The sequence below is a fragment of the Crotalus tigris genome, unplaced genomic scaffold, assembly GCF_016545835.1.
Source record: "Crotalus tigris isolate CLP2741 ecotype Arizona unplaced genomic scaffold, ASM1654583v1 scf7180000017997.644853, whole genome shotgun sequence".
In the NCBI taxonomy this organism is placed as follows: domain Eukaryota; kingdom Metazoa; phylum Chordata; class Lepidosauria; order Squamata; family Viperidae; genus Crotalus; species Crotalus tigris.
In genome coordinates this window covers 274,152-297,500 of record NW_024096763.1, presented here as the reverse complement: position 1 = coordinate 297,500, position 23,349 = coordinate 274,152, and the positions used below count along the sequence as shown (strand labels likewise).

Below are 23,349 nucleotides of genomic sequence, written 5' to 3'. Positions count from 1 at the left end.
CTCAGTTGTGATAAGGCGAGGACTACCTGTATTATCCTCCAACTAGGGGCCCTTCGGATCTGTAGGTATCAACTCCCATAATTCCCTAACCCAGGGGTAGGCCACCTTGGCTCTTTTATGACTCGTGGACTTCAACTCCCAGAATTCCTGAGGCAGCCATGCTGAGGGGAAAGGGAGAGGTTTCCATGCTGAGCCATGCTGGCTCAGGAATTCTGGGAGTTGAAGTCCACGAGTCATGAAGGGGCCATAGTTCCCCCACGCTGGCTCAGGAATTCTGGGAGTTGAAGTCCATGAGTCATGAAGGGACCATAGTTCCCCCTTGGTGGCTCAGGAATTCTGGGAGTTGAAGTTCATGAGTCATAAAGAGGCCATAGTTCCCCCATGCTGGCTCAGGAATTCTGGGAGTTGAAGTCCCCGAGTCATGAAGGGGCCATAATTTCCCCCATGCTGGCTGAGGAATTCTGGGAGTTGAAGTCCATGAGTCATGAAGGGACCATAGTTCCCCCATGCTGGCTGAGGAATTCTGGGAGTTGAAGTCACCAAGTCATGAAGGGGGCCATAGTTCCCCCACGCTGGCTCAGGAATTTTGGCAGTTGAAGTCCACGAGTCATGTGGGGCCATAGTTCCCCCATGCTGGCTGAGGAATTCTGGGAATTGAAGTCCATGAGTCATAACAGAGCCAAGGTTGTCTACCACTGCTCTAACCGCTCAAGACAACTGCTGAGCATTCTGGGAGTTGAAGTCTGTACAGCCTCGTTTCTCCACCTCAGCAACTTAAAGAGGTGTGGACTTCAACTCCCAGAATTCCTGTGCGGGGTTCACAGCAGATATTTTTTCCTTGTGCCCGAGGAAATATCTGCCCCTACCTAGGAATAAACTCTCAACCTTCCGAATTGGAGGCCAGCGTCTTCGCCCCTGGCCATCACACTGGGGGCGGTCCACAGAACTAGGGCCAAATAAAAACAGTCCTCCATTTACAAACGGCCGCTAAACGAACTTTTGCAAATAGAGGACTGCTTTTATTGGGTCCTACCCCTGGAGACCACCCCCTATTTGAACAAACTTTCTCTCTCCAGCAATTAAAGAGTGGTAAGGAAAAAGCACCTTGGATATTCTCATTTCCTTCCATGCTATAAACTACGTTTCTCCAGTCTGACTGCAGCCTCTTGATCAGGGCAAACGCCATCAAGGGGTTCTCCAGGGAGCTGCCCGATCCCTGATGCAAATCCTGGATCTTCTGGTAGAATCTGGAAAGCAGAAATGTCGTTATTTTATCATTTGTTAACCCATCCGTCAGGATAGATAGAACTGGAAGGGGACCGTGGAGGTCTTCTAGTCCAGCCCCCTGCTAGACCCTATTCCATTTCGGACAAATGGCTGTCCAGTCTCTTCTTAAAAACTTCCAGTGTTGGAGCATTCACTGCTTCTGGAGACAGGTTGTTCCACTGGTTAATTCTTCTCACTGTCAGGAAGTTTCTCCTTAGTTCTAGGTCGCTTCTCTCCCTGATTAGTTTTCAACCTCTTATAACTCTAGACAACACAGGATCAACAGTAGAAACCTTTCTGGGTTCTGTAATATCTCAAAGATTTAAAATGGACACCTAACACCAAAAATGTCATCAAAAGAATGTTCTTCCTGTGCCAACTCAGGAAACTGAGGCTGCCCAAAGAGCTGTTGAAACGGTTCTACGGAGGAATAGCTGAGTCTGTCGTTTGCACCTCAATAACTGTCTAATTTGGCACCGCAACCAAACAAGACAGACCACAGACTTCAACAGATAGTTAGGACTGCAGAAAACAAAAAAACTATTGCAACCAGCCTGCCTTCCATTGAGGAGTTATATTTTGCACAAGCCAAAAAGAGGATTGTAAAAGTATTTACAGAACCCTCACATCCTGGATATAAACCGTTTCAACTTGTTCCTTCAAGACGACGCTATAGGGCAGGGGGTCTTCAAACTTGGCCCTTTGATGGCTTGTGGACTTCAACTCCCAGAATTCCTCAGTAAGCCTAAAATTCCTGTCAGCGTGGACGGACTTCAACTCCCAGAATTCCTCAGTAAGCATGGATGGACTTCACCTAAAATTCCTGTGAGCGTGGGTGGACTTCACCTCCCAGAATTCCCCAGTCAGCATGGAGGAACTTCACCTAAAATTCGTGTCAGCATGGATGGACTTCACCTAAAATTCCTGTCAGCGTGGATGGACTTCAACTCCCAGAATTCCCCAGCCATCCAGAAACAATACTCTAAGCCAGAGGTCTTGAAACTTGGGCCTTTTATGACTCATGGACTTCAACTCCCAGAATTCCTCAGCCAGAATGCCTGGCTGAGGAATTCTGGGAGTTGAAGTCCACAAAGGGCCAAGTTTGAAGACCCCTGCTATAGGGCCTTGCACACCAGAACGACTAGACCAGGGGTAGGCAACCTTGGCTCTTTTATGACTTGTGGACTTCAATTCCCAGAATTCCTGAGTCAGCAGGGCTGGTTCAGGAATTCTGGGTATTGAAGTCCACAAGTCATAAAAGAGCCAAGGTTGCCTACCCCTGGACTAGACCTAAGGACAGTTTTTTGCCCCACGCCATCACTCTGCTTAACAACTAATTCCTACAACACTATCAAAAGACTAGTAAAGCTTTATTACTATGATATACACTGTCAAAATACTAGTAAAGCTGTATTACTATGATACTCCTCATCTTTCCTATTACCTATCCTTACCTTCTTATGACTATAAATTTGCTGCTTGTATCTTATAATTTATATTGGTTTCTTTTTTTTTTTGTACCCTAATATGATTTAGGTTGTTTGCTTAGCTAGTACTCTATGACCATCACTAAGTGTGTATTTCACGATTTGTGATGAATGTATGTTCAAGTTGTATGTGATCATGATTATCAATATTACTTGTATGGACACTGAGAGCTTCTGCAGTGGAAACAAATTCCTTGTGTGTCCAACCTCACTTGGCCAGTAAAGAATTCTATTCTATTCTATTTGTGCCTGGGGTGAAACAAGGAAGGAAAGAAGGACGAAAGAAAGGAAGGGACGGGGGAATAAAATGGAAGACGAGAGAAGGAAAGAAATGGAAGGAAAGAGGAAGCGAGGAAGGGGGGGAAACAAGAGGAAGAGCTGGGGGGAAGATATATGGAAGGGAGGCACAGAGGGCGGAAGGGGAATGGAGAAAAAAAGAGAGAGAGAGAAAGAAAGAGACCGAGAGAGAGAGAGAGAGAGAGAGAGAGAGAGAGAGAGAGAGAGAAAGAAAGAAGGAAGGAAGGAAGGAAGGAAGGAAGGAAGGAAGGAAGGAAGGAAAGAGAAAGAAAGAAAGAAGAAAAAAAGAAAGAAAGAAAGACAGACAGACAGACAGACAGACTTTGGATCTGAGGCATCCTGGATATGGAGAGTCTTCATTTTGAACTCTAGACACAATAGAGTTTGTGCAATTTGGGAATAGTTATGCACTTAGGAAGGGAGGAAGGGAAATAGAAAGAAAAAGAAAGAAAGAAAGAAAGAAAGAAAGAAAGAAAGAAAGAAAGAAAGAAAGAAAGAAAGAAAGGAAGGAAGGAAGGAGGGCGGGAGAGAGAAAGGAAGGAAGGAAGGAAGGAAGGAAGGAAGGAAGAGAGAAAGAGAAAGAAAGAAAGAAAGAAAGAAAGAAAGAAAGAAAGAAAGAAAGAAAGAAAGAAAGAAAGAAAGACAGACAGACAGACAAACTTTGGATCTGAGGCATCCTGGATATGGAGAGTCTTCATTTTGAACTCTAGACACAATAGAGTTCGTGCAATTCGGGGATAGTTGTGGACTTAGGACGTTAGGGAGAGAGAAAGGAAGAAAGGAAGGAAGGAAGGGAAATAGGAAGGAGGGAGGGAGGGAGAGAGAGAGAAAGAGATTATAAACTCATCACTTTGCAATGAGAAAGAAAGAAAGAAAGAAAGAAAGAAAGAAAGAAAGAAAGAAAGAAAGAAAGAAAGAAAGAAAGAAAGAGGAGGAAGGGAAGGAGGGGGCTCCCTCCCGCCCCCTCCCGCCCTCCCCTCCCGCCTTACCTGTCGAGGTCCCGCAGCCGGCCGGCCTCGTCCTCCAGGTAGGCGCGCAGGTGGCGGAGCAGCGCCCCTTCCGTGCCCAGCGCCCGGCGGATGCTGAGCATGGAGCTGAAAGTCTCGCCCGGCGCCCCGCTCCGTGCCGGCAGCGCCGGCAGCAGCAGCAGCAACAGCAGCAGCGCCAGGGCCGCCGGCAGCATCGCGCCTTCTGCTGCCCCCGCCGCCCCAGCCCGGAGAGGAGGAGGAGGAAGAGGAGGAGGCGGAGGCGGGTGGAAAGCAGACGGGGAATCCGGGCGGGGATGGGGGGGAGCAGCCCCCCGAGGGGGGGGAAATGTGGTCAAATGGGAGGGGGGAATCGGGATGGGGTCCAGAAGGAGAGGCGGGGGGAGGGGGCGCTGGGGAGTTGCAGCATTTTTTCAGGAAATTGACTGATAGCAATCTATGGGGGGGGCGCTGTGAGCCCTCCAGGTCCAATCTATGGGGGGGTCTGCCTGACTTTGGATCAGGGAGGGTCGCTCCTGCCCCCCCCCCCCGGCCGAGTGCAACGTTGGGGATAAATCTAGCAAGCTGCGGACAGGCCCATCCAAAGCATCCGAATGCTGCAGGATGAAATCAGACCCCCAGGATTTGAAAACGCCCCCCTCGCCCACTCCCTTTTCCTTTCAGGGCTAGAAGTCCCCCCTCCTATTTTCCCCACAACAACCCTGTGAGGTGGGTTGGGAGAGAATTAGCTTTCGTGGCTACCATGGGATTGTCTCCTAGGGATGGGCCCAAAGTCACCTGTTCAGCTTTAGCGCCTAAGGCAGGACTAGAACTCAGCGTCTCCTAGTGATTGGCCCAAAGTCATCCAGTTGGCTTTCATGGCTAAGGCAGGACTAGAACTTCCAAGTCTCCTAGTGATTGGCCAAAGGTCACCCAGTCAGCTTCCATGCCTAAGGCAGGCTTAGAACTCACCGTCTCCTGGTGATTGGCCCAAAGTCATCCAGTTGGCTTTCACGGCTAAGGTCGGACTAGAACTCACAGTCTCCCAGTGATTGCTGCAAAGGTACCCAGTCAGCGTTCATGCCTAACGCGGACTAAAACCCACAGTCTCCCAGTGATTGGTGCAAAGTCACCCAGTCAGCTTTCATGCTTAAGTCAGAACTAGAACTCACCATCTCCTGGTGATTGGCCCAAAGTCACCCAGCTGGCTTTCATGCCTAAGTCAGAACTAGAACTCACCGTCTTCTGGTGATTGGCCCAAAGTCACCCAACTGGCTTTCATGCCTAAGGCGGGACTAGAACTTATCGCCTCCTGGTGATTGGATGACCCAGCTGGCTTTTGTGCCTAAGGCAGGACTAGAACTCACTGTCCCCGTTTCTTAGCCAGCACCTTTACCACTAGTATGCATCAAAACGGCTACTTGTGCGTTGTTTTCATTTTTCCTGAGTGCGCAGAGCAGCGGCCTTTTCTGTCCGTCCTGTTTGCTTGCGAAGAATCTTTCCTACAACCTTGGTGCGCTCCGGAGAGGTGAACCAGACCAGCAAATGTTCTGGTGCAACGCTGGATTTTGGACCCCTCTCTTGTGTTGATTTAGAACCTGTAGCATCCTAAGAGAACTTTCCTGCGATTGTGTGGCTTCCATAAACTTCATTCCTAATATTTACATCTAAGAAAGCGGGGAACTGTCGCTTTGATAGTGGGATAATGCTATTCCCTGGCGAAAAAATAAAATAAAATCCACAGTTTTGCATATGGTTACCCAAATCTTTTAAGATGAGTGCCTATTCTGCCACCTAGTGGAGAGTTTGTGCATGACCTGTAGAATAGGTTTTTAATTCAGAATAAAGCTGGAAGGGACCATACAGTAGATTGTATTAACTTTTTTGGGGGCTGCTGCACATTGCTGGCTCATATTTTAGGGATCGTCCACTAGGACTCCAAGGTCCCTCTCACATTTTTTGAGCCAGGTTCCACCTAATCTGTACTTATACCTTTGTTTTTCCTGCCCAGGTGTAAAACCTTGCTTTTCTCCACATTAAATTTCAGCTTGTTGGATAGGATTAGGGTTCACAAAATTCACAATTTTTCAGACAGTTGTCCTAGTCCAGGGGTTCCCCACCAGGGGTGCGAGACGATATTCCAGGGGGTGAGAAAACTCGAGTTTTCAAAATTATATAAAGTTTTATTGATTTTTTAAAACAGAATTCAATAATAATCATTCAACAAAATATGTTGTCTGAGTATCATATCCGCTAATACAAATCCCTAAATCTTTTCTCTAACCCAGGGGTCTTCAAACTTGGCCCTTTTATGACTTGTGGATTTCAACTCCCAGAATTCCTCAGCTTCAAGTTTATATTTGAAATAAGGACAATATTAAGAGTCATTTTACTATTTATTTATTTATTTATTTATTTATTTATTTATTTATTTATGAGACTTATATACCGCTTTAAGTGCAAGCACTCTCTAAGCGGTGTACACCAGTAAGCAACGTATATATATATCTACATTGCCCCCAACAATCTGGGTCCTCATTTTACCTACCCCGGAAGGATGGAAGGCTGAGTCAACCTTGAGCCGGTGAGATTTGAACCGCTGACCTGCTGAACACAGTCAGCTAAAGTGGCCTGCAGTACTGCACTCTAACTGCTGCACCACCTCGGCTCTTATGCCTAGTGAATTTGTTAAAAAAAAGCCAGAAATTTCATATTCATTCATTAGCTTTAAAGATCAACATTCAATTGAAATCAGACTATTATCCTGCTGAAAGTAATGGACAGCCAATTAAAAAAAAGTCAAGGAAGATTATTTTTCTTACTTTTTTTTGAGCTTCCGGTACGGGGCGACGGCGATGGCGGCTACTTAGTAGCCGTCCAGCTGGGAAGGTGTCAGAATCGCGGAGCATAGCGCGTATCAGCTGGCCCGCGGTTCGAAATTCCCTTCCCGGGCAAAGGGAAGGGTCAGAGAATCCAGGAGTAGAGGTAGAACCCCTGAACCCCCTCTGGATTTATTCCTAGAGGGGGTGGAAGGAGTGTTCCCTCGGAGCTCCTGTTGATCTCCGCCTCCCAGCTGTTTTTGCTTCCCTTTGAAGCAAAAGAAACCGCCGCCTCTATCTCCGCGTCTGTAGCGTCCTGGTGAGTAAATTTTGAAGCGGACAGAGTGGTTTAAAGGATTTTTCCTTATATATACTTTAGTCTTTTATTTCTTTTTATTAGTTAGTTTTGATTATCTCTCCTTTGTTCTTTTTCTTGAGAGAGGAAAAAAGATGGTGTTTTAAAAGTGCCGGAGGTTTTTTTTTTTCCCTTTTTCTTTTGTTCTTTTGTTTTTAAAGTTTTGGACATAAATGATTGCATTTGATTTTTTTGCTTCTGGTTTTGGATTTTTTTCTCCTTTTTTCTTTGGTTTCTTAAGGATTATAGTGTTTTTGTCTTTTTTTTCTTTTCTTTTTAAAATTCTATTTCCCTCCTCCCCTTTTTTGGGGGGGGGAAGAAGGGAAGAGAGAACTGTGTCATATAAAATGGCTTCAAAGAGACAGCCACCTTCTACAATATCTAAGGTGGTCTCCTCTCCTATAGCCTCAACTGCACAACCACAACAACAACCTAAACATGTACCACCGACCCAGCCACCACCTTCTCCTCCTCTGCCAGGCCCGTCAGTACAAGAGATTAAAGGCATAATGGGAGATGTTGTATCTCAAATTAGAGATGAAATGAAGCAACTTGCCATACAGATTAAATCTGAAATTAAGGAAGAGATAAGTGGGATCAAGGATTCAATGGAAGATAATAATACTATTCTGCGGGAAGATATAATTGCAGCTGTATCAGGCCTGGCCACGGTGGTGGTGAAGCTGGATTCGAGAGTGGAGGAAGTAGCAGACAAAGTTGATTTTTTCGAGGAGAAATTCCAAGATATGGAAAGGAAGATGGAGACCTCACAAGATGACATCCTTATGTTTCAGTATAGGCAGATGGAGTATGCTCTGAGGATTAGAGGCCTTAAGGAAGATATGAATCAAGACTTGATGGAGGTAGTGCTTACTGATTTGGCTATTGCTTTGAATATGGATAAAGGAGAATTACGCAGAGAAGTGGAAAAAATCTATAGAGTTAACTCTTGGGTTGCCAAGCAGAAGAACTTGCCTAGAGATGTGGTGATTTATTTTACAAAGAAGTCTCTGCGTAATGAAATTATACAAGGTTTTTATAATAAGAGATTCCAGATTGCTGCTCAAGATATTATCATTTTAAAGGAAATCCCATCAAAAATTTTAAGAAGCAGGAAAGATTTTGCTTTTTTAACTAATGAGCTCAAAGCTAGATTGATGCCATTTAGATGGGAGATCCCAACAGGTATTGTTCTGAGTCATGCGGGGATGCGTTATAGGTTGAATACGGTTGAAAAAGCCAAGGAGTTTTACAACACGGTCCTGGGTGCAGGCTCAGTTCTACCTGCTCAGAAACCTCTGAGTGGCAAAGAGTTGGAGCAATCTGAAGCATCAGGCTTGGTTTCTGCTGGGATGCCGCAAGTTGAATGGCAACGTCAAATGGAGGTTAAAGATCAGAGAATGACCCGTGCAGCTTATAGACGTAAGGAGAAGGAGCAACATAAAAGAGAAGTTAAAGAATCTTCTTCTGAAAGTGATTCATTGCCGGTGGGAGGAGCAAGACCTAAGAGTTCTGCAATCCAGGCAGGAATGGCAGACCTTCAGGGAGTCTTCTCCAGGCTCAAGGCCAAGAGAGATGGCAAAGTTCCTGACCTGGAATGTTAACGGATTGAACTCCCCACAGAAAAGAAAGAAAATTTTTTACTATTTGAAGCAACATAATAATGATGTTATTTGTCTACAGGAAACTCATATCTTACTTAAAGATCAGAAATACTTAGTCAATGCCCGTTTGGGATCTCATTTTGTATCATCTGCTCCTGGGAAAAAGGGGGGAGTGGTTATCTACGTGAAGCAAAACCTAGCAGCTTCTTTGGTAGAATCAGATCCCCAAGGAAGATATGTGATGATTGAACTTGGTCTGTATGGTAAGAAAATACTTATAGTGGGACTTTATGCACCAAATCAGCAACAGGAACAATTTTATAGACTGTTACATCAAAAAATAACTTTGCTGGACTATAGATCCGTGGTATTAATGGGCGATTGGAATGGTGTTATGGATATACAAAGGGACAAGAAAGGCTTCTCTCCTCTTATTAAACAGGCAAAACTGCCTAAAGCCTTTTTTGATATGAAGGAGGACTGGGAACTAAGGGATTATTGGCAAGAATGTAATCAAGAGGAGAGAGACTTTACTTTCTTTTCAGATAGACACCAATCTTTTTCAAGAATTGATTTTTTTTTTTATTACAACGGACTTATATAATAGAGTAAAGAACGTAAAGATCTTTCCTAGGTCGTTGACGGATCATAGTCCAGTTTGGATGGAGCTGATTCAGGAAAAAGAGGAGAGAAGATCCTGGAGGGTGAATGAAAACTTATTTAGACAAGAAAAAAATATTCAAAAGCTGAAGGAGTCTTTAAAGGATTATTTTGTTTTAAATATGCATAAGGGGACTTCAATGTCAATGGTATGGGATGCAGGTAAAGCATTTATGCGTGGGATCTTGATAAAAATGAATAATTTTTATAAGCGAAGGCAGACTCAAAAACGTAAAGAACTAGAGGATGAAATTAAGTTAAAAGAAAAGTCTTTGATTTTAAATCCCTCTGATGAAAATATTAAAGAATCGGTAAAGTTGTTAAGAGCACAATTTAACATGCTCCTGGTGGATCAAGCTGCAACTAACTTATTGTTTATGAAACAAAATACATTTTGTAACGCCAATAAACCAGGGAGATGGTTGGCTTATCAATTAAGAAAGAAGCAGAGACAGAGGATAATAGATCAAATAAATTATAAGGGTAAAATAGTCTTCCAGAAGGAATTGATTAAGAAATCTTTTTTAGATTATTATCAAAAATTATATAAATCTGCTAATGTGCAAATATTAGATATAAATAAATATTTAAGTGAGGTTAGTTTTCCCCAATTGACAGAGGATCAAAAACAGGAAATTAATGGTTTAATTACTAAAGAGGAAATTGTGACAGCAATTAAGCAATTGAAACTAGGGAAAGCACCGGGTACAGATGGCTTGACAGCTGTTTATTATAAAGTCTTAATGGAGGAGATGATTCAACCATTAGGTGATCTTTTTAATGATATTCTACAGGGCTCAGAGATTCCTCCTTCATGGCGTAGTGCTTTTATTTCTTTGATTCCAAAAGAGGAGCAAGATCTTACTTTACCAAAGAATTATAGACCCATATCTCTTTTAAACGTGGATTACAAGATATTTGTAAAAATTTTAGTAAATAGGTTCATGAGGGTTGTGCATCATCTTGTGCATAAAGATCAATCTGGGTTCATAATTGGTAGATATATGAAAAACAATGTTAGACAAATTATTAATTTATTAGAATATTTAGACAAGAACAACCAAGTCCCTGCAGGGTTGATTTTTTTAGATGCTGAAAAAGCCTTTGATCAACTGAATTGGCATTTTATGTTAAGAGTAATTGAAAAGATGAACTTTGGTGAAAAGATATTACAAGCTCTTACGGTAATTTATCAAAAACAAACGGCACAACTTATTGTTAATGGAGGTTTGTCAGAGGTATTTACAATAGAAAAAGGTACCAGGCAGGGATGTCCACTGTCACCGTTGTTGTTTGTTTTAACATTGGAAATATTGTTGATCAAAATTCGAGATTCGCAGGAAATTAAAGGAGTAGAAGTTAATAAAAAAGAATACAAGTTAAGAGCCTTTGCAGACGACTTGGTTGTTACTTTGTCGCAACCTATTAGTTCTGTAGTAAAGTTATTGCAGCTAACTCATCAATATGGTTTGGTTTCGGGTTTTAGGATTAATGTTAACAAGACTAAAATCTTACCTAAAAATATGACTATTCAGGAGAAGCAGACTTTGGTTAACTTGACGGGTTTTGAAATTGTTAATAAGGTAAAATATTTGGGGGTGATGCTATCTGTCTCTAATGCAAAACTATTTAAAAACAATTATGATAGGTTGTGGGTCAGTGTACAGAAAGACTTGAAGAATTGGGAGAAGTTGCAATTATCTCTCATGGGAAGAATTGCAGTGATAAAAATGAATATTCTACCTAAGTTTCTTTTCCTGTTCCAAATGTTACCGATTTTGAAGAATGAGATTAATTTAAGTGAATGGCAGAAGGGTGTTAATAAATTTATTTGGGCAGGGAAAAAGCCAAGGGTCAAGTTTAAAATTATGCAAGATTTCCGTGAGAGAGGTGGACTCAAGGTACCGAATTTGAAATTATACTATGATGCTGCGGTTTTAACAATAATTAGTGACTGGGTAAACTTGACAAATCTTGAGATACTTCATCTAGAGGGATGGGATTTACTCTATGGGTGGCATGCCTATTTAATATTTAACAAAAAAGTGGACTGGGTTTTTAAATCTCATATTATAAGAATTTCCTTACTTAGGGTTTGGAGAAAGTACTACAAAAATGATTTTAAAGTACCATTATGGGCTATACCTTGGCATGCGATAGAGGGAATAAAAAGAGGTGTCAAAATGGATATGGTGTCTTATAGACAATTACTCAGATGGGATGGACAAAATTGGCAATTAAAACTACGGGAGGATTTAGCACAAGAAAATTTCATTTATTCTTGGTTCCAATATAGGCAACTAGCAGATAGATGGAAGGTGGATTGTAAGGTGGGCTTTCTTAGAGAAGATGAAAATCTTATTAAGCAAGTGAAGGATCAAAGACAAGCCCATATTAAGAGAATTTATGGGGTGCTAGTCGAACTGGATTCGGAAACGGAACTAATTAAAGATTGTATGATTAAATGGGCCCAAAACTTTGGTGAACCAGTCCCATTGGACATATGGGAAACCATATGGGTAAGAAATGTCAAGTTTACGCAGACACAGAATTTAAGGGAGAATTTTTACAAAATGTTTTATAGATGGCACCTTGACCCACAAAAAATGTCTTTCATGTACCCTGACCTACAGCCCAAATGTTGGAGATGTGATTGTTTGGATGCCACTTATTATCATATTTGGTGGTCGTGTAAAGAGATAAAAGCATTTTGGATTAAGATATGGTGGAATATCCAGAGAATTCTTAGAAGGAGGGTAAAATTTACTCCGCAGCTATTTTTGTTGGGTATAATTATTGATTGTGATACAAAGGAGGTTATATTGGTGTTAAATTTGATCACAGCCGCAAGGCTGTTAGTAGGACAATATTGGAAGAAGGAATCCTTGCCTACATTGCAGGAATGGTTTTCTAAAGTGTCTTATCTGGCGGAAATGGCAAAGATTTCGGCTTTTTTAAAGGATCAAACGCAAGAGAAATTTCTTGCTGTTTGGGATAAATGGATAGAATTTATACAATTTAAATTGGATATAAAAAAATATGTTGCCTTTTTATAATTTATATATATATATATATATATATTTCTTAGTTTTAAACTTTTTTTTTCCTTTTTACATATATATTTTTTAATTCTTTTTTAATTAAGCCTATATTCTGCTCTGAGAAGCTCGGGGGGGGGGAAGGGGGGGTGTTTTGGGGGGGGTGGGGAAGGGGATGTTATGTTTAGTTTAGTTTTTTTGTGTATTCTGTATTTTTTGTTTTTGAATTGTTGTATTTTTTTCTGTTTTTTCGTCTTTTTGTCTTTTTTGTAAAAATTTATAAAAATGTTCAATAAAAAAAAGGAAGATTATTTTAATATGGTTATTGTTCTGAGACAATTAATATGCACAAAAATAGAAAGATTCTGAAATTTCCAGAATGGTGGAATGGGTGGTGAAGATGACAGAACTATCAGAGATGGCAAAAATTGACTTAGAGAAAGATCAACAACTACATTTAAATAGAATAGAATAAAAATAGAATTCTTTATTGGCCAATTGTGGAATTTGCCTCCGGTTCATAAGCTCTCAGTGTGCATACAAGCAAGAGGAGATTATCATAATAATAATCATTTATCAGTGGCTGCAAACCCCTTAGAGATTTTTTGCTAAAAAAAAAAAAAGAAATGCTTAAATGTTTTTGAAGATCAGAAAAAGAAATTATGATGTAACTTTCAAGAGAGAGGGAAAATGTTAAGATATTTAAATGTCACAGCTGGAATAGTAAACCAAAATACACAGTTGTGGTTGATTAATTGGAGAGTGCTGGTTCCTGTGTGATGCAATCTGCACTGTGATTGGTTGCTTTGGGTCTGAAGGGGGAGGTTCCCTTTTTCCCGCCTTTTTCTTCTATGAGCTCTGTGATTTACCTCATGATGTTCCTGATGTATTGATTTACCTCATGATGTTCCGGATGTCTAGATTTACCTCATGATGTTCCTGTTTTCCGACTTATCTAGTTTGCTGTATATATAGTTATAAAATATATTTGTTTCTATAAAACTACAAATTCGTGTCAACGTCTCTGACTTCATTTGGACACCGGCTGCACAATTCCCTGATGAAAAATATACATGCATCTATAACCACTGTCAAGAAGATCAGAAACTGCTTTTTATATATTTTTTTTCATGGGTTTTTTTCCATTATTTACTATTTTTCTTTATTGCCTTTGGTTTCCATTCTAGTTAGCTCCTATTATGTTTTTTAACTCTGTTAAAAAAATCCATAAAAATTATGTATAAAAAGGCTGTGATTTAATCCTCCTCTGATGCTGATGGGCCTGGCTTGTATAGGGAGTTAATTCTTTTCTGCACAAGTTGCGTCCTGACTTTTCAGGAGTTTTGTGCCACTGAACAATTGGAAGGCGATCTCTTCATAATACGTCGACTCTCCACATTCGAACAAACAGCCAAAGAAGAGGGGATTTTCCCCAGTGCAAACAGCCAAGTCTGAGTAGCCACTGGGTCCTGTGTTCAAGATCCATGGCGTCTTCCAGGAATTCTCCTCCAATGGACAGGGGTTCAAGTAGATGCCCAGATCCGCACGCTCCTTTCGCTTGGTGGGATGGGAGAAGATCAACCATGATTCGGGGGTCTTTGAGGAAGCCAAGAGAGACCCCAGTTGTGGTGAAGGAAAACTCACCACGCTGCCTTGGCATCCATTATGAGGCTCCGCCAGCTTCTGAGATTGGAAGGGGTGTTCAAAGAGTCTTCCACCGTCTCTGCTGAAGGCCTCCACTCGGTATCCGTCACCGCCACGGGCGTTACAGTATAACACTGGGCTGTTATTCTCATCCATCACCTCCGCCATTTGGCACTCTGAGGCCCGCAGGGGTTTTCCAAGAAGCCGGCCTTTCAGCCATGTCTTCCCACCATCGTCGCTGTAGAAAGCGAAGGAGTGGGGTTTGATAGCACGGCACAGCGAGTGTCCAAACCAATGTGTGTGAATGTAGTAAGCGTAGGCCGGGATGATCAGCCGCCCGGAGCTCAGCTGCACCCCGTGGCCCGGTCCCACGGCAAACGTGGCCCAGTTGCTCACATCCTCTCCGATCACCTGTTCGGTGACATCCATCATTGGGCTCCAGGTGCGTCCGCCATCTTTGCTGAAGATGTAGGCCAGCCTGGCCGCGTTTTTCCCTGTCTTGATCTGATACTGTTCCGACACATCAGCTTTCACACAGATGAAGAACAAGAAAATTGTGCCTTCCTTTGAGTCGTACACTGGACACAGATTCATGGTGCGATATTCGGATATAACAGTGGTTTCCAGAGTTTGCAGGGGACCCCACTAGAGAGAAGATATGAAATGGTCAGATATGAAATAGTCCATCAGATTCTGGCAAATCATGTCGGCTTTCTTTGGAAAAAAAAAAAAAACAACCAGAAAAAGCTTGGGACTTATTTCAGCTATTGTATTGCCTATTTTGCGCTAATTCATATTTTGCTTTAAGCCAGTTATGCAGCAAGCCAGTGTTCTAATCTAATTCATGCATCCCACTAAGCTATAAATTGGTTTGTGTACAAGCCACAGTGTTCTTTCATGCACAACACTATGTATAAATCATGGCTTTAATTTATGCACAACACTAAGTAAAAAATCACACTTTGTTTACAAGCCACATTGTAAATTCATGCCATAAATCATGGTTTGTATACATCGAACATAGAATGTAGAACAATAGAATTGGTGTTGCTCTTCTCTACACAATTTCTAGAGTCTCAACATCTTTTTTATGTTATGGTGACCAGAACTGGATGCAGTATTCCAAGTATGATCTTAATAAGGCTTTGTAAAATGATACTAACTGCCTTAGTTATGTGCCCCTCATTCCATTTTTTGTACTTATCCTTTTTTTTTCCTCTCAGTGGTCTGAGAGTTATTTGTGCAACGGTGATGGTTTTTTTCGTGGTTTTTTTGTTTTTTCTTTTTTAGTGGTATTGAACTGGACTGGGCTTTTATAATCATATCTTTCAGAGTTTCCCAAGCTTCTTTAATTGATTTAACTGATTTCCCCTTCAAGATGTTCATCCATGGGATCCTTCCCAAGCTTTTCTCTCGGCTCTTTTAAATTCTAAGGAACTGGTTTGATTATATTCTGTTGCTTTTCTCTCTTTTACGTTGAATACGAATATGAAAGAACTCACTCCTAAAGTTCTTGCAGTTTCAATCCCCTCTATCACTTCTTCTCTGTTGGTAAGAATTGGCAAAAACCCCATTCTTTTAAAGCTTGTTGATTTTTTTTTTCTGCAGAACCCAAATAAGAAAACTTTGGAATTGGGCTGTGATGCTAATAAAATTTTCAGGTTTCTCTGACCTTACAGCTATCTCACAAAGGCATCCCCAAAACTCAAGATACACGTCCTGGGATTCAATTGCCTCACACTAGCCAGCAGTGTGCTGCAGCTGCCAAAAAGGCCAACACAGTGCTAGGCTGCATTAACAGAGGAATAGAATCAAGATCACGTGAAGTGTTAATACTACTCTTCAATGCCTTGGTAAGGCCACACTTGGAATACGGCAACCAGTTTTGGTCACCACGATGTAAAAAAGATGTTGAGACTCTAGAAAGAGTACATAGAAGAGCAACAAAGATGATTAGGGGACTGGAGGCTAAAACATATAAGGAACAGTTGCTAGAATTGGGTATGTCTAGTTTAACGAAGAGAAGGACAAGGGGGGACATGATAGCAGTCTTCCAATATCTCAGGGGCTGCCCCAAAGAAGAGGTAGTCAAGCTATTCCCCAAAGCGCCTGAAGGCAGGACAAGAAGCAACGGGTGGAAACTCATCAAGGAGAGAAGCAACCTAGAACTAAGGAGAAGCTTCCTGACAGTGAGAACAATTAATCAGTGGAACAGCCTGCCTCCAGAAGCAGTAAATGCTCCAACACTGGAAGTTTTTAAGAAGAGACTGGACAGCCATTTGTCTGAAATGGTGTAGGGTTTCGTGCCTGAGCAGGGGGTTGGACTAGATGACCAACAAGGTCCCTTCCAACTTTACTACTATTATTATTACATGTCCACCATCTTGACTTTTTTGACTACCTCTTCCATTTCAGCCTGTTTCCCAAACTTTTGATTTGGACAATGTCAGCTGGGATCCCTCATCTGCTAAGCCACAATGAAATAAATTGAGGTTAATAGCAACCACACTTAAGCATGCTGTACTAGGGTAGCAACCCGGATGTTTGCTAGTCTGGTTCAAGCGGTCGTGTGAACGCAGCCATACTGTGACATGGGGTGGAAAGACAATCTATGGCAGTGGTGGCGAACCTATGGCACGGGGGCCAGAGGCGGCACTGGGAGGCCTCTCTGTGGGCACACGTGCCGTTGCCCCAGCCTTGCCTTCCCCCGCGACCCCCTCCTCACCAGCAGCCCCCCTGGAGGAGAGTCGCTCCCGAGTGTGGCCCATGTGGAGCAGCACAGCCAAAGACATGGCAGCCAGGCAGCGTAGACAAGACTGTGCCCTCACACCCCAGTTGATGCTGCAGGATGTGGGCAGAGGGCATAGCCGCCATGGCCGCCATGGCACTGCTGGGCTGCATGGGCAATCCGCAGCGGGCCCTGGAGGCGGTGAGTGGTCCTGCGGGCAGGGGGGTAGGCAATGGGGTGGAGAACCAGGGGTCAGGGCTACTTTGGGACTCTGGAGTTACCTTGACGGACAGACCCTTTTTCTGCCCACATCGCATCACCAGGAACTTGGCGTGTACATCCCAGTGCGACGAACGTTCTTCTGCAAAGGCCAGGAAGGTGGACTCCGAAGACAGGTAGAGCAGAGCGGGGATGCGGTAAGTGATATCCCCCTCCTGGCGGAAGAGGATGACCTTCTCAGACACCCCCAGAGTCTCAGCCATCTTCTCTGAAGAAAGGCGGGAAAATTCCAGGAGGGGGGGGGAAAAGAGAGGCCCAGTCAAGCCGACATTTCTGATTGTCAGCACTAGCAATTTCAGCTCATCTGAATGCCCTGTGGACAAGGCTAAGATGGGTGGACTTCAACTCCCAGAATTCCCTAGCTAGATATTTAAAAACAATAAAAACAACTATTTCCAATGTTAAAAGAAACAACTTAGCTTTCAGTGGTCCCCTGCCAGCGTCCTCAGAGTAAAGCCGAGGTGGCGCAGCAGTCAGAGTGCAGTACTGCAGGCCACTTTAGCTGACTGTGTTCAGCAGGTCAGCGGTTCAAATCTCACCGGCTCAAGGTTGACTCAGCCTTCCATCCTTCCAGGGTAGGTAAAATGAGGACCCAGATTGTTGGGGGCAATGTAAAATATATATATACATTGCTTACTGGTGTACACCGCTTAGAGCAGCGGTTCTCAACCTATGGGTCGCGACCCCATTTGGGGTCGAACGACCATTTTACGGGGGTCGCCAACAACGCGATCTGTCATTTTTCCCCCTCAGGGGGCGGCGCCGCGCATGTGCGGTGCGTCCGTGTGACCGGGGGTCGCCGTATAAAAAGGTTGAGAACCGCTGGCTTAGAGAGTGCTTGCACTTAAAGCGGTATATAAGTCTCATAAATAAATAAATAAAATAAATAAATAAAGCTCAGGGGGGTGGGGAGATTCTTTTTATACACCTTGCTGGTCTAACTGCTTACTCATTGCCCGTGTGATAGGGCCATCCCTCTTAATTAACTGTAATTGCCTTGGTTGCCCCGCCTTCTCTTTTTTTTGCACTCCAATTCCACATCCTTCCCCTCTCTCATCCTTGTTAATCTCCTCCCTCCCAGCACCATTGCTGCCGGCGTGCTCTCCAACCCCTCCCTCCTGCTCATTCCGGATCCAGTGTTCCAAAAGGCTTGCCATCAGCACTCCCTTCCTTTCTAGCAAAGCTGGCTGAGGAATTCTGGGAGTTGAAGTCCACAAGTCTTAAAGTGGCCAAGGTTGGGAACCCCTGCTCTACATGTTGTTCCTACCTTCCGTCATCCATTCCTGTCGGTCTTTTTTTCTCCGATTTCTCTCCACTCCCGGGTGTGCGCACGCTCCATCGTGCCTCATCCTTCTGCTCCGTCTGTCCACGACGGGCATCCCCACCAGTCGTGGGCAGACGGAGCAGAAGGATAAGGCACGATGGAGTGTGCGCACAACCGGGAGTGGAGGGCAATCAGAGAAAAAAAGACTCTACGGGATCCCCACCGGTTGTGGGCAGCCTGGCTGTGTGCCCATTAGTCTTTTGTGTTGTAACGACCTGGGTTACCACACACTGGCAGTTAAAAGGAAGAAACAGCTACGATCACACATTGTTCCTAGAAGCACGAAGCCGAAAACACCAGCCTGAAGATGACGAATGGGACTTTGTCGAAACGTCGCCAAGACACTTCCAATTTGACGCGGGAGAAAACCCGAATAACCAAAGGCATGCTCCTGCATTTCAAAAGTTGCTCAGTTGGCTTCATTTTTTTCCAGCCTAGCTATCCTTCCCATTGGCCGGACGTTTTGAAAGGGGTTTATTCTATTCTTATTCTATTCTTAATATATATATTATTCTTAATCTATTTGCCACTCTGGCAAGCTCATTCTAGTGCTGCAAGCATTTGGGGTCTCCTCCCGGTTGCAATGGGCGGGGGAAAGGATGGGGAGGGCCTGTGAAAGACAGGTGCCAATCTAAGCAAGAATACCAACGGGGGGGGGAGTCAGGGAGCGGGGGGGAGAAGGGGGGCTCTTTTCCTTCTAACCATCCATCCAGGGTGGTAAGCGATGATGGGGAGGGGGGAGACGAGCTCGCAATTTTCTAGATCAGTTGTGGCGAGCCTATGGCACGGGTGCCAGAGGCGGCACTCGGAGCCCTCTCTGTGGGCACACATGCCGTTGCCCCAGCCCTGCCTCCACCCGCGACCCCCTCCTCACCAGCAGCCCCCCTGGAGGAGACTCGTCCCTGGTCGTGGCCCACGCGGAGCAGCGCAGCCAAGGACACGGCAGCCAGGCAGCGTAGACAAGACTCTGCCCTCACGCCCCAACACGCACAGTCGATCCTGCAGGGCGTGGGCAGAGGGCGTGGGCGCCATGGCACTGCTGGGCTGCCTGGGCAATCTGCGGCAGGCCCTGGAGGTGGTGAGTGGCCCTGCAGGCAGGCAGGGTGGGGCAGAGCGTGGGCGAGGCAGGGGGTGGGCAGGGCAGGGCGTGGAGCAGGAAGGTTTGCTATCACTGCTGTAGATTGTTCCTCACCCTCCCACCTCCCTATTGCACCATGGGGGGGGGAAAGCAGCACGCTGTGCCCCATGGAGGGCAGGGAAAGCAGCCTTGTGCAATTGGTGGGGGGAGGCTCACAATTCTGGGAGTTGAAGTCCACGAGTCATAAACGAGCCAAGGTTGCCTATCCCATGGCCTATAGCAGTGGTTCTCAACCTTTTTAATGCCGCGACCCCCCAACCGGTCATAAGTCGAGGACTACTCAACCGGTCGTAAGTCGAGGACTACTCAACTGGTGCAGTACCGTTTGCAGACTGGGACTTTTGGCGGGCTCAGCAGGGCAGAGACAGCTTGGACAATTCCTATTGGCTTTGGAAAGCCAATCGAATTAGACTCTATTCAAGAGAGTCTATTCTATTGGCTTTCCAAAGCCAATAGAATAAAAGGGAGTAGCACAGCTAAGGAAAAGGGGGGGGGGGAAATGGCGGACTGCGTTGTTTGGCGACCCCCGTGAAATGGTCGTTCGACCCCAAATGGGGTCCCGACCCACAGGTTGAGAACCGCTGGCCTATAGCAATGTCATTCCCCCCCCCTTTATATTGACCCATATGGATTCTAACAGGTTTCCATCCTTGGTTTTATAGATTTCTGCAGAACTGTAATGGTCTTTTATACACAATTCAACTCCACCTCTGTTTTTGTTAGATCTGTTCCTTTCGTAGAGTTTGCATCTTCCATCAGCACGTTCCAGGAATGAGTTTCCCTCCGACAAGTTTCAATAAAGAGCAACGCCCTTCGTGTCCTCGTACTTCACTTTCTCCTTCTTTGTTCCCTAAATTGTTCGTTCTTGCAAAACAGGTTTTTTTGAGGAGCTAAGCTTGGAAATGAGTATGTTCACACCTATAAAATATTGTTTTCTCTTTCCTAAGTTTGCCATTAGCCCATTTCTCAGTTGCTTGCCACTGCAGTACCATCCGGGGTTCACTTTTTATTTTATTTATCTGTATCCTGCCGTTATAATTTTTACCAATAACCCAAGGCAGCAAATATATATACAACACACCTTCCTCCTTCTGTTCTCCTCACAACAAGAACAACAATCCTGTGAGGTGGGCTGGGTTGAGAATGATTGGCTAGCCACCTACCCACTCTCCAGCTCCTAGTGATTTCATGGCTAAGGCGGGACTAGAAGTCTCCAGCGCCTAGAATTCTCCAACGCCTAGTGATTGATCCCAAATCACCCAGGGGGCTTTCATGGCTAAGGCGGGATTAGAACTCTCCAGCACCTAGTGATTGACCCCAAATCACCCAGGGGGCTTTCATGGCTAAAGCGGGATTAGAACTTTCCAGCGCCTAGTGATTGACCCCAAATCACCCAGGTGGCTTTCATGGCTAAGGCGGGACTAGAACTCTGCAGCGCCTAGTGATTGATCCCAAATCACCCAGGGGGCTTTCATGGCTAAGGCGGGACTAGAACTCTCCAGCGCCTAGTGATTGACCCCAAATCACTCTGGGGGCTTTCATGGCTAAGGCGGGACTAGAACTCTCCAGCGCCTAGTGATTGACCCCAAATCACTCTGGGGGCTTTCATGGCTAAGGCGGGATTAGAACTTTCCAGAGCCTAGTGATTGATCCCAAATCACCCACGTGGCTTTCATGGCTAAGGCAGGACTAAAACTCTGTAGCGCCTAGTGATTGATCCCAAATCACCCAGGTGGCTTTCCTGGCTAAGGCGGGACTAGAACTCTCCAGCGCCTAGTGATTGACCCCAAATCACCCAGGTGGCTTTCCTGGCTAAGGCGGGACTAGAACTCTCCAGCGCCTAGTGATTGACCCCAAATCACCCAGGTGGCTTTCAGGGCTAAGGTGGGACTAGAACTCTCCAGCGCCTAGTGATTGATCCCAAATCACCCAGGTGGCTTTCACGGCTAAGGTGGGACTAGAACTCTCCAGCGCCTAGTGATTGACCCCAAATCACCCAGGTGGCTTTCATGGCTAAGGCGGGACTAGAACTCTCCAGCGCCTAGTGATTGACCCCAAATCACCCAGGTGGCTTTCCTGGCTAAGGCGGGACTAGAACTCTCCAGCGCCTAGTGATTGACCCCAAATCACCCAGGTGGCTTTCACGGCTAAGGTGGGACTAGAACTCTCCAGCGCCTAGTGATTGATCCCAAATCACCCAGGTGGCTTTCACGGCTAAGGTGGGACTAGAACTCTCCAGCGCCTAGCGACTGATCCCAGATCACCCAGGTGGCTTTCACGGCTAAGGTGGGACTAGAACTCTCCAGCACCTAGCGACTGATCCCAAATCACCCAGGTGGCTTTCACGGCTAAGGTGGGACTAGAACTCTGCAGCCCCTAGTGATTGATCCCAAATCACCCAGGTGGCTTTCCTGGCTAAGGCGGGACTAGAACTCTCCAGCGCCTAGTGATTGACCCCAAATCACCCAGGTGGCTTTCACGGCTAAGGTGGGACTAGAACTCTCCAGCGCCTAGTGATTGATCCCAAATCACCCAGGTGGCTTTCACGGCTAAGGTGGGACTAGAACTCTCCAGCGCCTAGTGATTGACCCCAAATCACCCAGGTGGCTTTCATGGCTAAGGCGGGACTAGAACTCTCCAGCGCCTAGTGATTGACCCCAAATCACCCAGGTGGCTTTCCTGGCTAAGGCGGGACTAGAACTCTCCAGCGCCTAGTGATTGACCCCAAATCACCCAGGTGGCTTTCACGGCTAAGGTGGGACTAGAACTCTCCAGCGCCTAGTGATTGATCCCAAATCACCCAGGTGGCTTTCATGGCTAAGGTGGGACTAGAACTCTCCAGCGCCTAGCGACTGATCCCAAATCACCCAGGTGGCTTTCATGGCTAAGGTGGGACTAGAACTCTCCAGCGCCTAGCGACTGATCCCAAATCACCCAGGTGGCTTTCCTGGCTAAGGCGGGACTAGAACTCTCCAGCGCCTAGTGATTGATCCCAAATCACCCAGGTGGCTTTCACGGCTAAGGTGGGACTAGAACTCTCCAGCGCCTAGCGACTGATCCCAAATCACCCAGGTGGCTTTCCTGGTAAGGCGGGACTAGAACTCTCCAGCGCCTAGTGATTGACCCCAAATCACCCAGGTGGCTTTCACGGCTAAGTGGGACTAGAACTCTCCAGCGCCTAGTGATTGACCCCAAATCACCCAGGTGGCTTTCACGGCTAAGGTGGGACTAGAACTCTCCAGCGCCTAGCGACTGATCCCAAATCACCCAGGTGGCTTTCACGGCTAAGGCAGGACTAGAACTCTCCAGCGCCTAGTGATTGATCCCAAATCACCCAGGTGGCTTTCACGGCTAAGGTGGGACTAGAACTCTCCAGCGCCTAGCGACTGATCCCAAATCACCCAGGTGGCTTTCACGGCTAAGGTGGGAGTAGAACTCTGCAGCCCCTAGTGATTGATCCCAAATCACCCAGGTGGCTTTCACGGCTAAGGCGGGACTAGAACTCTCCAGCGCCTAGTGATTGATCCCAAATCACCCAAGTGGCTTTCACGGCTAAGGCGGGACTAGAACTCTCCAGCGCCTAGTGATTGACCCCAAATCACCCAGGTGGCTTTCACGGCTAAGGTGGGACTATAACTCTCCAGCACCTAGTGATTGATCCCAAATCACCCAGGTGGCTTTCACGGCTAAGGCGGGACTAGAACTCCCCATCTCCTCCTTTCTAGGGTGGTGCTTTAATAGATGG

At 45.3% G+C, this 23,349-nt stretch overlaps 2 protein-coding genes across 3 annotated transcripts in view; both read right to left on the bottom strand.

The window, feature by feature from the left end:
• Positions 1 to 4,284, bottom strand: part of LOC120309327 (prolyl 4-hydroxylase subunit alpha-3-like) — a 29,651-nt gene extending 25,367 nt beyond the window's left edge. For both annotated transcript variants that reach the window (XM_039346453.1, XM_039346454.1), the window contains exons 1-2: positions 4,040 to 4,284; positions 1,105 to 1,247 (exon numbers count right to left, since the gene is read on the bottom strand). In XM_039346453.1, the coding sequence (XP_039202387.1) occupies positions 1,105 to 1,247; positions 4,040 to 4,233 (337 nt within the window). In that variant the 5' untranslated portion in view covers positions 4,234 to 4,284. The remainder of the gene's footprint in view (positions 1 to 1,104; positions 1,248 to 4,039) is intronic.
• Positions 4,285 to 13,790: 9,506 nt separating this feature from the next.
• On the bottom strand, positions 13,791 to 17,551 carry LOC120309319 (sialidase-3-like). Its single transcript, XM_039346436.1, has 2 exons — positions 17,145 to 17,551; positions 13,791 to 14,780 (listed from the first exon to the last, which is right to left on the bottom strand). Exons 1-2 carry the CDS (start codon positions 17,343 to 17,345, stop codon positions 13,791 to 13,793), a joined length of 1,191 nt encoding a protein of 396 aa, XP_039202370.1. The 5' UTR covers positions 17,346 to 17,551.
• Between the last annotated feature and the right edge of the window lie 5,798 nt (positions 17,552 to 23,349).

What these genes read in the sequence shown, in the direction of transcription:
- LOC120309319 (XM_039346436.1), bottom strand. Translation starts at nt 17,345, where the DNA reads ATGGCTGAGACTCTGGGGGTGTCTGAGAAGGTCATCCTCTTCCGCCAG. An exon ending in AAAAGGGTCTGTCCGTCAAG is followed by an intron (nt 14,781 to 17,144) that starts GTAACTCCAGAG and finishes TCTTCTCTCTAG; the next exon opens with TGGGGTCCCCTGCAAACTCT.